Genomic DNA, 15,051 nt, shown 5'->3' on the forward strand with positions numbered 1-15,051 from the left:
TTTGCGGACTCTGCTTCGGCGGCCAAGGGTTTTGCCAGTTGGGATCCTGGGCACAGACACGGTACCATTCATCAAGCCATGCTGTGGTAGGCGTCCCACATGTGGAGTAGAGGAGGATGGGCATGGATGTTAGCTCAGGGCCAGTCTTCCTCAGAGAAAAGAGGAGGATTGGCAGCAGATATTAGCTCAGGGCTAATCTTCCTCAAAAAAAAAAGATTGGCATCGGATGTTAGCTCAAGTGCCAATCTTGAAAAAAATAAGAGAAAGAGCATCTCATTCTCTCACACCTCCTGTTTAAAAAATAATAAATTTCATTTAGTTAAAAAATAAGTGGTTAACAAAAATAATATTAATCCCTCCATCTATTTTATTAGTTTTCTATTGATGATGTAACAAATTACCACTCAGTGGCTTAGACAACACAAATTTATTATGTTATAGTTCTGTAGGTCAGACGTTTGAGGTGGTCTCACTGGGCTAAAATCAAGTTGTCAGGAGAGCGGTGTTCCTTTCCGAGGAGTCAAGGACAGAATCTGTTTTCCTTTTCCACCTTCGAGGGGCTGCCTGATTTCCTTGGCTCATGTCCCCCTTCCTCTATCTTGAAAGCCAGCAACAGAGTATTTCAATGATGCTGCTTCTTTCTGTACATCTGTCTGACCACAGGTTAGAAAGGCTCTCTGCTTTGAAGGATCCATATGATCAGATTGGGTCCACCTAGATAGTCCAATGTAATCTCCCCATTTTAAGGTCCCTAACTGAATCACATCTGCAGAATACCTTTTTCCATGTAAGGTAACATATTCCCAGGTCCCAGGGATTAGGATGTGAGCATCTTTGGGGGAGGATGGCATTATTCTTTCTGCCTATAGCACATTTATGATGGTCTTTTAAGCATCACTAAGAACATGGTCACAACTGACATTGGCGTCTAGCTGCTAGCTGAATGGCACTGAACAGAGATATGGAAAAAGAGACTATATTCAGAAGGAAATGATCAAATGTAGATGACTCTTACCCACTGACACCTTAGTGAAAATTACTGCGTTCTTTTTTCAAAATTGTTTCGGCTATTATAAATCTTGTATTTCCATATAAACTATAGAATCATTTTGTCAATTTCTCTGAAAAAGTTTGCTGGGATTTTGCATTGAATTTATTGATAAATTTAAGAATGCCATCTTGACAATATTGAGTCTTCCAATCCATGGACATGCATGTCTCCCCATTGAGATCTTTTTTTTCCTATTTCTCAGCAATATTTTGTAGTTTTCAGTTGAAATCTTTTACTTCTTTTGTTTTTTCTGAAGTATTTTATTCTAAGTAATGATACTATGATTGAAATTGTTTTCTTGATTTTCAGATTGTTCATTACTTGCGTATAGAAGTAGAATTGACTTCTTCACATGCTGACTTGGTATCCTGCAACCTTGCTCAAGCCATTAGTTCTACAAAGTTTTGTGTAGATGCTTAAGAATTTTCTACATATGAGATATTTGGTATCTTTTTAACCTATTTTAAGTATGTCTGTTACTTATAACCTGACTATCTAAGAAATGTAGAATGAGAAAAGGGCACGTTAGGAGTTAGGTAGAGTAAGGAGTTTACCATAACTCCTTTACTTCTGACTTAGGTGACGAGATAGATTTGAGAGAAATAGCCGAGAGAGAGCCAGGTTGTACGCAAAACTAATTAGTGATGTGTCATTTAATAATAGGCATGCATTCTGAGAAATGTGGCAGGCGATTTTATGGTTGTTTGAACATAATAGTGTGTTCTTACACAAACCTAGATGGTATAGCCTACTACATACCTAGGCCATATGGTACTAATCTTATGGGACCACTGTCGCGTATATGAGGTCCATCATTGACCGAAGTGTCACTACGTGGCCCATGACTATAGTTCCATTTGAGATAAGTGTGAATACTTGCAAAAGATGGCTCAAACTTGTTTTTATGACTAGAGGATTTTAACTCAAAACTCAACACAAGTCAAGTATGTTGCTATAAAAATAGACAATGCAATTCAGGATATAGTTAAAGTATCATAGTAATTTATGAATATTCAGTTCTTAGACAATAATGATCACATTTACAGGCAACATTTGTAAGATGAAGCATACCTGGAAGAGGGAGAAAAGGATAATAAAAAGCCAAGTCATATGAAAAATTTAAAGTGTTTGAGTTGTTGGGACATGAGCTTCTCTGTATTAAACCAAAATTTCTTCAAAGTCTGTTATATATAAATGCCTTGTCAGTGGCTTTTTAGAAAATCACAGAAAATAGCCACAGTACCACATCTGAATCAACTTAAAGCACATATTGTAGTCCTGGGAATTTGAGATGCTTACTTGGTCATGTTAAAGGAATACACCTTAAATGACAACACAGATAGGCATGCATATCTACTACCTGTTACTGATCTATTTATGCAGATGTTATTATTCAAATCTAAAACCCATAAGAGCTTCTTTTTCTTCTAAGGGTGTAGCATAATTCTTATCAGTGAAAATAAGTTGAACTGTTGGTGGAGAAAAGGAAAATTCAAAGCTTATGTCAATTCTCCTGGGATAGCTAGAACCTTTATTACAGTATTATTTCTCTAAGGAAACAGGGGACTAATAATATCATTTCTCCTTTAGAATACAGGAAAAGAAACATGGCTACTATAAATTCAGGGGTGGTATGAATACACCAAACAGCCTTTAGCTCTGTTGTTCTCATTAATTCCAAAGAGAAGAAAGCGTGGTGGAGGTCTCCCTAACCACTAACCCAAGCTCTAATTATTTAAGATGTAGTGAAGATAAAGTTTTGTTAAAGAGAGATGGCAAAAGCTAATTTGTATACAGGAAAAAAAGGTATATTTGTATCCCCATAAGGCAGTACAGAATTTATAACAAAATCAAGTGTGGGAAAACAATTACCTTCCAATTACAATCGGTGGAACAATAGTATCACATATAGATGTTTTAAAAAACATGCAGCATGTCAACAAACAGGCTGTGTAATAATACACAACTTCTTGTTACCAGCCATATTAATAGTTTGATGATTAGATTTGAAAAGCAGTGATTTAAGCATTTTACATCGTAACATGGTATTACATATACAGATTTTACTGTTTCAGTTATCTTTTAGTAATTTGGCTGGGGGTCTGGGTGACATATTAAGCATTATAATGTTTTCCTATTTAAATGATAAATTATGGAAAACTGGCTCCAAGTTAAGGTTTTCATGAGGAACTGATTCATACTTTATGAGGGAGATGCCTGGATGCATGTGTACAATTTTGTTTTTTAGTAGTCGCTTTCTGGTTTCCTTTCAAGCGTCTAGTCTCCCCTGTTCCTTTTCCCTTCCTAACACTATTCCTAACATTTGAGTATCACCTCTTAGTCCATGCAACCCATGTGGTTTGGGGGAAAGCTGATCACACCCATGGAGGCAGGTCATGGATGGCTGGAGCAGCCTATCCCACTGTTCCCAGAAAGCAACACACCAGCATAGCATTCATGGTCCAACAGTAAATAAGCATCGTATTTGGATATAAACTGCTATTAGAAATAGGGCATTCTCTCCTGGATGCAAACCTTTCATTTACACCAACTGAAGATATAATTCTTTGATGTGGTACAGATAAGATTGTTCTTTCTATATGAAAACAAAAGGATTTGCAAAGTTCAGAAATGGATTGTTCTGGTTCCAAATCCATTCAGCCATTAATGATCCTTTTTCCTTTCTGCCTTACAAAGTTAATTCATGTTCATAAAGTCAAAAATTTTATTTTTAAAAAACAATTCAATGATTTCACTATCCTTTATGAACAAAAAATACCACTAATCTTCTAAAAGATGAAGAAAATTGAACCTAACTATATGTTTTGCCTAGATACTCAGACTATTTCATGCCATAATAGAAAAAAGTAATTTTTCCAATGAGAAGTCAAGAGACCTATATTATACTGCAAACTTTTTAAAATTAACATATACAATATCCTGCAATATAACACAAGTCTTTCAGGACAGATGAGCAAGATAGTGGCTCAGTTTCCTTTTTGTAAACCAAATTAGCTATTTAATTTACAGTCCTTGTTGGCACTCAGTATCTGAAAATTCTAATTTAGGGCTCCGACTGTGGCCCTGTCATCCAAAAGTTAGCAACCAAATTAAAACATACGGCAGTCCTTCTATTTTAGCTTACTATATAGAAGAAAACTCAAAACCCAAAAATGCTATAAAACACATTACTAAGGAACAAAAATCTAAAAAGCTTATGACTACTCATCATAGAGAATTACCTTGTAATATTTTTATGTTTGTTTATTTTTTAATTTTTTTTTTTTGAGGAAGATTAGCCCTGAGCTAACATCTGCTGCCAACCCTCCTCTTTTTGCTGAGGAAGGCTGGCCCTGAGCTAACATCCATACCCATCTTCCTCTATTGTATATATGGGATGCCTACCACAGCATGGCTTTTTGCTAAGAGGTGCCATGTCCGCACCCGGGATCCGAACTGGCGAATGCCAGGCCGCTGAGAAGCGGAAGGTGCGAACCTAAATAGACCAGCCCCTATTTTTATGTTTAAAGTAGACCTTTTTAAATACAGTACCTACATGTGTCTCTTTCACACATTTCTATTTGCCTGGGCAATTTCACATCTGTATAAATCTTATGATCATTCTTTAACAAAATACAGAAGAATAAAAACACCTGTGAAATCCAGACAAATACATTACCACTCGGTATAACCCATCCAGTTTCTTAGTTTAACTCAAGTACTACAAAGATCTTGATAGAGCTGAATGTGATATTGGACAACAGTACATCACTGCCCTCTGATGGTACCATTAATATGTAATTTTAAATTCAGCAAGCAAAAAAAAAAACCCACTTTATTGTAATGTAAAACACAGTTATGTTAATTTTATAAGCTACAGCAATAGAAAATAAATTAGGAGAAATTCAACATTTCCTACAAATATTCACTACTTGGTAAGTTATAAAAATTTACAGTGTTCCTTCACATAAGCCCTTCAAATGATTTTTCAAGATTTTCCCTGATGATCGGTTTAAAGGCACTAAGTCCACAAGTTTAAGCAAAAGTCTTGCTATATAATGAAATAAAAAGAGAGAGAAGGCTCAGCAGCAAACTATAAATAGCTAGATCACTTCATAAAGGAGGGAAAATACAATGGCGAACTTTCATATTTGAGATGTATGTAGAATTTTTACATGCAATATATATATTTATAGCCACTATTTAGGTTCATGTTTTAACTACTAAAAAGTGGCAAATCACCCCTTACCTGCAGAAGAGCAATTGTAGGAAAATAAGTACATAATGAAAGGTCTGGCCATTTTCTAAGTTTGAAAATCAAAAGCATTTTCAATATCTCAGTACTGAAAAAGCACTGCGCGTAAGGAACTAAAATTACAGTCTGAATCTTCATTTATTCAAAGAGAAGAAATTAAACTGAGGACATCCATATGATCGCAGACATTAGTTACTGGCAGTAGACTCGTCGCTCATGTTATGCTTTATGACACTGTCCACTAGAAAAGATAAAAATATACAGAGCAAAGTTAATTTTATTTGAAGTTATATAACAATATTCTAGTGAACAAACAGATAAAGAGAGGAATATGGGCTCTTTTCATGGTTAGTTCTGTCAAGTAAATTCCGATTCCTAGCGCCCTGTGCACAGCAGAGGGGAGCCCTGCGCGGTCTTTGCACCATCCTCTCCCCTTCCAGCGCTACAGCAGACAACAATATTTGCGGAACTGGGTGGCCGGGTCCTTCTTCCTAGTCTGTCAGTCTGGGAGCTCCGCTGAAACCTGTCCACCATGGGGGACCCCACTGGTATGTGAAATCCTGGTAGCAGAGCCTTCAGCATCACAGCAACATGCAGCTGCCGCAGCGTGACAACTGACAGACGGCTCGTGTGGATCCCTGACTGGGAAACAAACCAGGGCTGCAGCAGGGAGAGCACCAAATCTTAACCACTAGACCACCAGGGCTGGCTAATATGGGCTACACAAATATAGAAGGATTTTTCTAAGTGGCAGCAATTAGTAACATTTTACATTACAGTCAAAAGTCTGAAATAAGGTATATAATGGCTCAAAAATATAAAGAAGTAATACTAAATATCTGGGCAGACTAATGGGTAGCTAGATCCCAAATATCCAAGTATCAGTAAAGGAAAAACAAAACAAAACCAACAATGAAACTACAAAATAAAAACAAGGACCTTGTTTGAGGCAGGGAGCTAAGAAATGCTAGAAAATATTAAATAATCGTGCAGCAAAGTCTTTTCCTTGCTTGACTAGAGAAATGATTCCATCTGTTGTTCTGTTGAATCAAGTCTATTAAATCTGCACTACTGAGTTCTACAGGCGCCATCGGGATAGTCCTGGAGATGTTTGCCAGTCTGGAGTAGTGCTTCCCAAGTACATCTAAGGAATATTACTGGGTGTTATATATATATATTTTAGATCTGAATTTAAATATGTTTTGAAAAATTAAGGGTTAATCCAAATAAATTTGCTTTTCTTTATTTTAGGACTTCTTAGAGACTTGAAAAGTGTGCCTTTTTTAATCTTCAAGAAAGTATACAATGCAGTATTCAATACAGTAATCAGGATTTCAAAGCATTTTTTACTATGGGACTCTATTTTCCACAGTATATCTCTTAGGACTAGTGTTAAAAACACTAGAGCAGTGATTGTCAGTCTTGTTTGACATTAGATTACCTGGGGGAACTTAAAACAGTCCTGATGGCTGAGCCCCACACAGAGATACTGACTGCTATGGAGGGGACCCAAGGTTCAGCCTTTTGTGCAGGCTCCTCAGGACTCCACCGTGCAGCCAGGGTGGAGAGCCCCTGCACTAGGGGTCTGCCACTGCTCCGCTCCTGCTGCGTCCTGTCCTGAAGTGAGTTTGAGTCCTGGTGCCATCAACACACTGACTTTTTAAAATAAGGCTGCCTTTCTGGAAGACAGTGAGCATCGCCAATGCCAATCATCCTGGGAAGAGGCAGAGCTGGTCAGGAGACAAATATGTGGAGGGCATAAAGACAGGGAAAGGACACGTCTTCCTCAGACTATAGAGCCTGGTTAGGAAGAATCTAGCTATACTATAGGACACTCCGGGCCAGCCTGTATAACAGGCCCAACAGCAGCCCTTAAAGGACCCCAGGCCAAGGGATTTGAGGATTCAAGTTACCCTCTGCCTTGTATTTTCCCTTCTGTAATTCCTGAGCTTCCAAAAATTCATTTTTAACTTCACTGTATGCTCTCGATGAGCTATGCAGGTGGTCAAGGTGAAAGGGGCATGTCCTGTAAAGCCAGTGTGTTGGTGGTACAAATGATTAGGACTGTTCCAAGGGAAAACGACACTGTGGGCAACAGTAGTGGTTTATGAGAATGAGCCACTCTTCTTGGAAGAATCCTCCCGTCACCGTCCAGCTTGATGGCTCTGAGGGTCATTTTTATTAAGCCAGAGAGGTTTCTTATAAGAACAGCAGACACAAAAAAAGGTACTAAATTTAACACTGGAATATTTTTCATGATGAGCGCTTCTGAGGGAACCAGAAGCAAAAGAAGGCCTAATTTATTTCTAATCTGCAGGCTCCAGGGCATGGAAGCTTCTTCAGGTTTAATTAAGAAAGCCCCTTTCTTAAGACTTTAAAAGCCAATGTTAAATTTGTTACATTAGAACATGTAAAATAAGTACCTTTGTAATTCTACCTATATACACAATATGTTTTTTTTTTGTTTTTTTCTTTTGCGTAAGATTAGCCCTAAGCTAACATCTGCTGCCAATCCTCCTCTTTTTGCTGAGGAAGACTGGCCCTGAGCTAACATCCGTGCCCATCTTCCTCTACTTTATACCTGGGATGCCTACCACAGCATGGCTTGCCAAGCTGTGCCATGTCTGCACCCGGGATCCGAACCAGCAAACCCTGGGCCGCCGAGAAGCAGAATGTGTGCATTTAACCACCTCGCCACCGGGCTGGCCCCTCTTTTCTTATAACGTTATATGTCACTCTGATTAAGTGACTCCCTACCTCCATTTCTTCTATTATGAAACAGTGGATCTCAGCATCATTTCCAGTCCTCTAATTTAATTTTCACAAATTGTTTGCTTTTGAGAACCCTCTATGAAGGAAACCTGGTGACACAGATCTTTATCTCAACAGAATATTGAAAGTAAGCATCTATACTTCTGATCGATATTTGACCTTGTATCTCCCAACTGTTTGACTTCACACTAGACTACTGCGGGGGTATATAAAAGACATAAGCAAAATGGTCACGGCTATTTACCTTAATACTGAAACCAATTATTTCATACGTTGTTAAAAGTTAACGATAAAAAATTATTTTTTAAAAATTTCATTTATTAAATGAAATTAGATGAAGTCACATACAGTTGTAAAATACACACAGATAAATCTTTCTCTCTGTGATATTCCTGAGCCAGAATCACCTCTGCTCAGGATGCTCCTACACTGCCTGCCCCACAAGTTGGGGGGATACATACATATATGTATTTATATCAATATTTTTGAGAGCAAACACCAAACTAAGTTGAGAAGACATTGAATCAGCTCAAGAAGTGCTCATAAATCATTGACAAGTTAACTATAAATGACTGAAATTCAGGACATTGTCCTTTTCACAAATATACTTATTTGATAAATGTATTTCCTTTAAAAGTGGACAAAGAGTAAAATCGTAATATCGGAACCATTATTCTCCTGAGCTTTAACATGTAAAATAAAACCTTTACAGTCCTGCTAGACTGTAAAATCCCCAAGTTCAGGGACCTTGTTTAATCTGTCCATCATCATAGTTCCACTGTCAAGAGCTGCAATTGCTACATTGAGATGCATATGTCACACTCACCCCGCTCACCCAGTTGTCCAAATTAACATTTACATGACTATGATCATGAGTGACAACGGAGAGCTCAAAAGTCTCCAATAGCTGAGTGAAAAAATGTAGGTTATAAAAAAAGAATTTACAGTATAATCAAATTTAGTAAGACTGAGGTATAAATGGAGATTAGAAATGATGTCTGTCAAAATGACACTAAATTTGGGTAATTTTTACCTTCTTCTATATACTCTTCCATATTGTTTGAGTTTTCTACACACTTAAGATTAGTATTAATTTCATAAGTATAAAGATATAGTGTTAAGATAATCACGAAAAATCTATTTCATTTTAGGAAAAAGAAAGTAAGTCTATTTCAATGAATGTTGGGATGTCCAAATAAATTGACACTTCTTCCAATCTACGTTATTAATGCTTTTAAATTAATTCAAAATTTTCTGGGAATCCATTTCAAGAAGAAATTATTGAATGGATTGTTTTTAAAAGTTTTTAAAAATTCCAGGTAAAATAAACCTTAAGTAAATTTTAATACTTACTCTAAGTCCACCTTCTGGTGGGGGCCCAGATGTAGCAATTTGTTTTTCTATTTTTTCCTTTTTCTTTCTCTTTTGTTCCACAGATTGAACATCCAAAATGCCCCGAGATGCAGCCTTTAAGAGATTTGTTAAGGGGTACAGAAGAACAATGAAAATCAGTATCCAGTGTCCAAAAGGTGTTTTCTTGTTTGTTTTTTCTTTGGAGTGAGAGGTTGGTCTATATTTGGTAACAAGAATTAGACAATTTCTACAACAGCGTAACATAAAACATATTATCATTTCTTCATTGGGTCTTTTGCAACCAAACAAATTTTTCCCCTAAACTTACTTCACATCTGTCAGTATTTTGTAAGGCATGGTCATTTTATCCCAAGAAGAATGCTATTAAAGGGGCATCTCACATTACAGAAGATATCTCTATGCTAATTCACACATTAAATGGTATAAGTGCATTTGATAGAAACACAGAAATCATTTTTAAAAATGATTACCTTTAAATATAAATTTATAAGATATCAGATACCATTTCATTAGAAAATACTACTTAATAAACATCTAGCGAGAATGAAGTACAAACTGAATTATTTGGTAGGTAGAATTTTACTTTTGACTCTCACCTCCTTCTGTCTTCTCTCTGCAGCCTCTGCAAGCTTTGCTCTTTTCTCTTCCTAAAGAAAATGTGTAAAAAATACATTTTAAAGTCAAATCAAACATTGTTGTGGCTCATTTATACACCTACACTTATAGGTAATAAACAGTTTACAAAAATATTTAGTACTGGCCCCAAATTTTCCACTAAGACTGCCACTATTTACAATATTTATAAAATAGTCAACTTTCTGAATTTCACTCTTCCAATCAATCAATATACCTTCAAATAAGTATATGCTAAAACATATTTATAGATATATGTCATCTATATTATGCCTTATACATTATATATTATATATATTACACATATATTTATACAGGTTGGCCTATAAAAAAATCTACTTGCTTTTTTTTTTAAAAAAAAGTGCTTACAAGCCAGTCAGGGCACTAATAAAACAAATGACATTTACTAATACAAGGAGGGAACTACGTGGTTTGATATGGCCAATTAAAAAGAAGTCTGAAGTAGGCTAGTGTTTTCAGGAAAACTTCACGAATGAAGTGGGTACATGTCACTGGGTAGGACAGGAAGGGCTGGAGGAAATTTATGAGATGTTGGGAAACACTGAATATCATTTTTCTATATCACGTATTACTTAATTATGAAGTCTTTAAATATCTAAGACAGTAAGCGGCGTTCTCTTGGGAGCTGTGTTAACAATTCCCTTGTTTTCCATACCACAATCCACACACTCATGCATTCATTGGGCAAATATTCAGGGAGCACCTATCATGCCTCAGGAGCTTTTCTAGGTGCTGAGGATACAGCAGAGAAAAAAATACAGATAAATGTTTCCATCCAAATGGAACTTAAATTCCCAGGAGGGCACACAGTCAAATCAAGTAAGTAGTGTCTGTCAGAGAGTAGTAAGTGCTTTGGGGAAATATAAAGAAGAGTAAGGTGGATAAGAAACGGAAGGGTAGGTGGGTGGTACGGTGTGGGATCTATTTTATTCGGGTGCTCAGGAGAAGCCTCAGAGATAAAGGGCCATTCAAGCAGCGAGGCATGTGGTTATCTGTGGGAGGGGGGAGGGCTTAACAATGCTGACAGATGGGATTTTACCAACAGCCAAACTAACAAAATTAGCACGTAAAAGCAACATTATTGGGGCTGGCCCGGTCGCCCAGTTAAGTTCGTGCGCTCCGCTTGCGGAGCCCAGGGTTTTGCTGGTTCTGATCCTGGGCGAGGACCTGGCACCGCTCATCAGGCCACACAGAGGCAGTGTCCCACACAGCACAACCAGAGGGACCTAAACTAGGATATACAACTATGTACTGGACGGCTTTGGTGAGAAGAGGAAAAAAGGGGGAAAAAAAGAAGACTGGCAACAGATGTTAGCTCAGGTGCCAATCTTTGAAAGAAAAAAAAAAAAAGCAACAGTAGCAAGAACCACAAGGTGAACTTTCCCTTATCAACTTCCAGGTCATTTTTGGTACGCATAATCAAATGGCTGAAGAGTTACTATACTTCCCTGAATAACTCATTTCCTTCAACCAATTTTTAGCTAGACAGGAGAGAAGAGAGGAATTTAGGTTTTCTGTTATCAACTGCCTGTTAGGACTATTAATGGAAAGACAGTGTTAAAAATAGAAAGCTGCAAAAAAGTCTAACTCTATTGTACCACAAAATGCCTAGTTAAATTTGAATTTCAGATAAACAACGAATAATTTCTAGTATAAGGACGTCCTAAATATTGCATGAGATAAATCTATTTTTAAAATGTATTCTTTGTTTATCTGAAAATTCAAATTTAAGTCGGCGCCCTGTCTTTTTGTTTGCTACATATGGCAAAGTTACAAACTGTACCCTTTGCACTATATAAAATATTCTTTTTGTAAAAAAACGGAATGACTCCAGCCAGCCCTGATGGCCTAGTAGTGAAAGGTCGGGCTCTCGCTTGGGCAGGTGGGTTCGCTTCCCAGCGGCGGAACCACACCGCCCATCTGTAAGTTGCAGGGGCCCACATAGAAGAACTAGGACGACTCCCAACTAGGAGATACAACCTGTGCCCTGGGGCTTTGGGGAGAAAAAACAAAAGAAAAAAGAGGAAGATTGGCAACAGATGTTAGCTCAGGGAGAATCTTGACCTGCAAAAAAGGGAAGGATTTAAAGGCAAGAGGTAAATACTAAAGGGAATCATTGATTAATACAATATCCAAGAAAGCGCAGGAGCACAGGAGGCTTTATGGAGCACCTTCTTTGAACAGCTGGTACAGACACAGGAAAATGCACATCTCCTGGCACAGCACACCCTCAGGTCCGCAGAAAGGGGCATTTCCCTCGCCGCTCACTCCATCCCCCGCGGCGCCCGCACCCCCGTCCCACCGGCTCCCCGAGCGGCCGCTCAGCCAAGGCAGAGACCCCGGGCCGCCTCGGGACAATTTAGCGTAACGAAAGACGGACGACCCACACGGAGGCAGGACCCCAATTCCTTCCGCGCGTGTCCACACGCGTTCGCCGCCAGGGGCCCTCGCCGCCGCGGCCAACCGCCCGGCCCGGCGCCCGCAGCTCGGGGCCTCCGCGCGCCCTCCCGGGAACAGGTGCGCGGCGCGGGGGCCGGCGGACGCGGGGCTGCGGCCTCACTCACCAGGTCCGGCGAGGGAGGCGCGGACTCCCCGGGACAGGGGAAACACAGCCCCATTGGGAGAGCGGCGGGGGTCCTCGCCCGGCCCGCCCCACACCCGGCGACTCGAGCTGCGCTGTCAGACCCGAGGCCCGTCTGCCGCGCTCGCCCCGCCCCCACTCGGCCCGGCGCCGCGGCTCGGCCACGCCCCCCGCGCGGCTCGGCCCCGCCCCGCCCCTGCCGCTCGGCGCCGGCGCCTGAGGCCCCGCCCCGCCCCGCCCCGCCCCGCCCCGCCCCCGGGGGCCCGCCGCGCCCAGCCCCGCCCCTCCAGGCCAGGCCCGAGGGCCCGGGGACGGCGGACCAGGCACCTGCCGGGGAGGCGCGGAAAAGCGGGATGCGTGGCTCGCTTGCCTGGCCACTTGTAAACGGGGGACACGGCTCAGGGTAGTTGACGCTGCTTCTCTTGTGAGAAGGGACTCTGAGCTCCAAGGAATTAAAGCCCAAGTTGTAAACTGACATCAGCACCATTTTCTGCCTCCAGGTGACTCAGTACGACTCCAGGTGAGAGAGCGAAACCCGAATGCCATCGCCGTCTGTTGAGAATCCAGACTCACGGAGGTGGCCTTAGTTGAGATTCGCGTTGGTTTCTGGTGTTTTGGATTTACTTTTCCCTCCAAGAGTAATAATGAAGTTTGATCTACTGCTTCTCAAATTTTAGTGGGCATAGAAATCACCTGGGCGTCTAGTTAAAACGTAGTTGCTGATTTAATATAAGTCTAGGTTGGAACCTGAGATTTCCAGTAAGCTCCCAAGTAATGCTGAAGTTACTAATCTCTTCTTCACATACTGCTTTTAATTTTTTTTCTTGCATTATATTAGTTTTTCTTGCTTGTTGCAAAATCTTCAAACGTTACAAAAAGGTAGGATGTAAAGTGACAGTTTCCTCAGAAACTACTAACATTTTGATGTATATTCTTCCAGGCTAATTTTTTGGGTAGTTGTAATATTTACATATGATATTGTGCACCCATTTTAATTGTACAGTTTGCTGAGTTTTAACAAATGTATGAATCCATGTAATTCGAGATATAGAAATTTTCATCACCCCCAAAATTCTCCTGTTCTTATTCCCAAGCAATCCTCCATCCCAGAGCTGGGTCTCTCCTTGACTAACGTCTAGTCAGGTTTGTCGACGAAAATAATCCATAGTCAATCTATAAATGAAAATTTGGGTGAGTTTATTCTGAGCTTAAATTTGAGGATTATAACCCGGGAGAGTCTTTCCACAGAGGAACAGAGCACTCCAAAGAAGTGGGGGTATACAGGGTGGTTATATACCCTCAAAGAGTATGTTTCACATGTGATTTAAATGTCCCTCTTACAATAGTCATGAGGCTGCTTTGTCAGCACAGCGATTGATGGAAACAGCACATAGGTCTGCTGTGCTGCGGGGTGGCAGGTGTGTTGCCTCGGGCTGGGCGGTCACAGATGAGCACTGCAATCAGTTCCCAGCCTAAAGAAAGATGCTTAATCTTTAAGGAGATGCCAGTTGGGAGAGGGAGAGAAGTTGCACCTTTATCTCAAGGGCCTTTGCTCTTGCCATAGGGGATCTCTAAAGCAGATATACAATGCATGCTCAACGGCCTCGGTCAGGCCCTTTTGGAAAGACAAGGTCAGGCCGAATTAGGTTTACACAAAATGGCTTCCTCATATACTGCAATATATCCTATTACTTGCCATTTTTGTTTGTCAGGTTCCTCTGAACTCTGTTTTCAGCTGGGCCCTGACTTCTGGGCATCCATGCCCCTCTGTGCATCGCTCAACTTTAGTAAGAATTCTGCTGTCAGTTAAGACAGAATTCTCCACGCTGAATACCTTTGTCACCCTCCATGTCTGATGAGGTTCCTCATTTTCCCCGCCCCCTCAGTGATGTCTGATCACCTGGCCTGCCTTCAGCAAGACTCCTCATGGGTCAATTTAGCCGGAATCTCTCTCACCTTTGTTTCCTCCCAGCAATTTTCCATCCACTGAATCCACCCTACTCCTTGGCTGTAAGTTCCCATTTTTCCTTGTAATATTCAGAGTTGAACTGGATGTCTCCCCTCTACTACAAACCCCATTGTAGTAGTCCCCCTTGAATAAGGTCTTCCTTACTGATGAGGATTTTAGGCTGGTTAATTTTAAAAAACTGCAGATGAGAAGCAGGCTCTGAGGACTGGAATTTGCTTGCTCTTTGAGAGATATTTCCATTTGTGAAGGAAGGGGGGATGACCTTGTAGGGACCTGAAATTGGCCACCCCAGTATATGTCCCTTTGGCATCGGGATTGTTTTGGGCTGATTGCTTTTGATAAACTGGGACAGGGAAGGAGGCTCTGGGGAATGGAACTTGCCCTTGTTGGGACAC

The 15,051-nt window shown here is 40.3% G+C and overlaps 1 protein-coding gene and 1 long non-coding RNA gene across 19 annotated transcripts in view; one reads left to right on the forward strand and one right to left on the reverse strand.

The window, feature by feature from the left end:
• Positions 1–2,031: 2,031 nt before the first annotated feature.
• Positions 2,032–12,862, reverse strand: SVIP (small VCP interacting protein). Of its 2 annotated transcripts, none has more exons than XM_070624532.1 (4): positions 12,671–12,862; positions 10,049–10,099; positions 9,432–9,545; positions 2,032–5,547 (listed from the first exon to the last, which is right to left on the reverse strand). In XM_070624532.1, exons 1-4 carry the CDS (start codon positions 12,722–12,724, stop codon positions 5,533–5,535), a joined length of 234 nt encoding a protein of 77 aa, XP_070480633.1. In that variant the 5' UTR covers positions 12,725–12,862; the 3' UTR covers positions 2,032–5,532. The 2 variants fall into 2 exon arrangements, with proteins under 2 accessions (XP_070480633.1, XP_008530347.1); XM_008532125.2 differs by having other exon boundaries at positions 12,278–12,822.
• A 99-nt stretch (positions 12,863–12,961) lies between these two features.
• LOC103558898 (uncharacterized) overlaps positions 12,962–15,051 on the forward strand; it is a 116,014-nt gene continuing 113,924 nt past the window's right edge. For 14 of the 17 annotated variants that reach the window (XR_011541276.1, XR_011541281.1, XR_011541271.1 and 11 more), the window contains exon 1: positions 12,962–13,207. This is a non-coding gene — a long non-coding RNA (uncharacterized lncRNA). The remainder of the gene's footprint in view (positions 13,208–15,051) is intronic. The other 3 variants (XR_011541287.1, XR_011541283.1, XR_011541286.1) reach the window with 1 other exon arrangement.

This window comes from Equus przewalskii, chromosome 6 (assembly GCF_037783145.1).
Source record: "Equus przewalskii isolate Varuska chromosome 6, EquPr2, whole genome shotgun sequence".
NCBI lineage: Eukaryota > Metazoa > Chordata > Mammalia > Perissodactyla > Equidae > Equus > Equus przewalskii.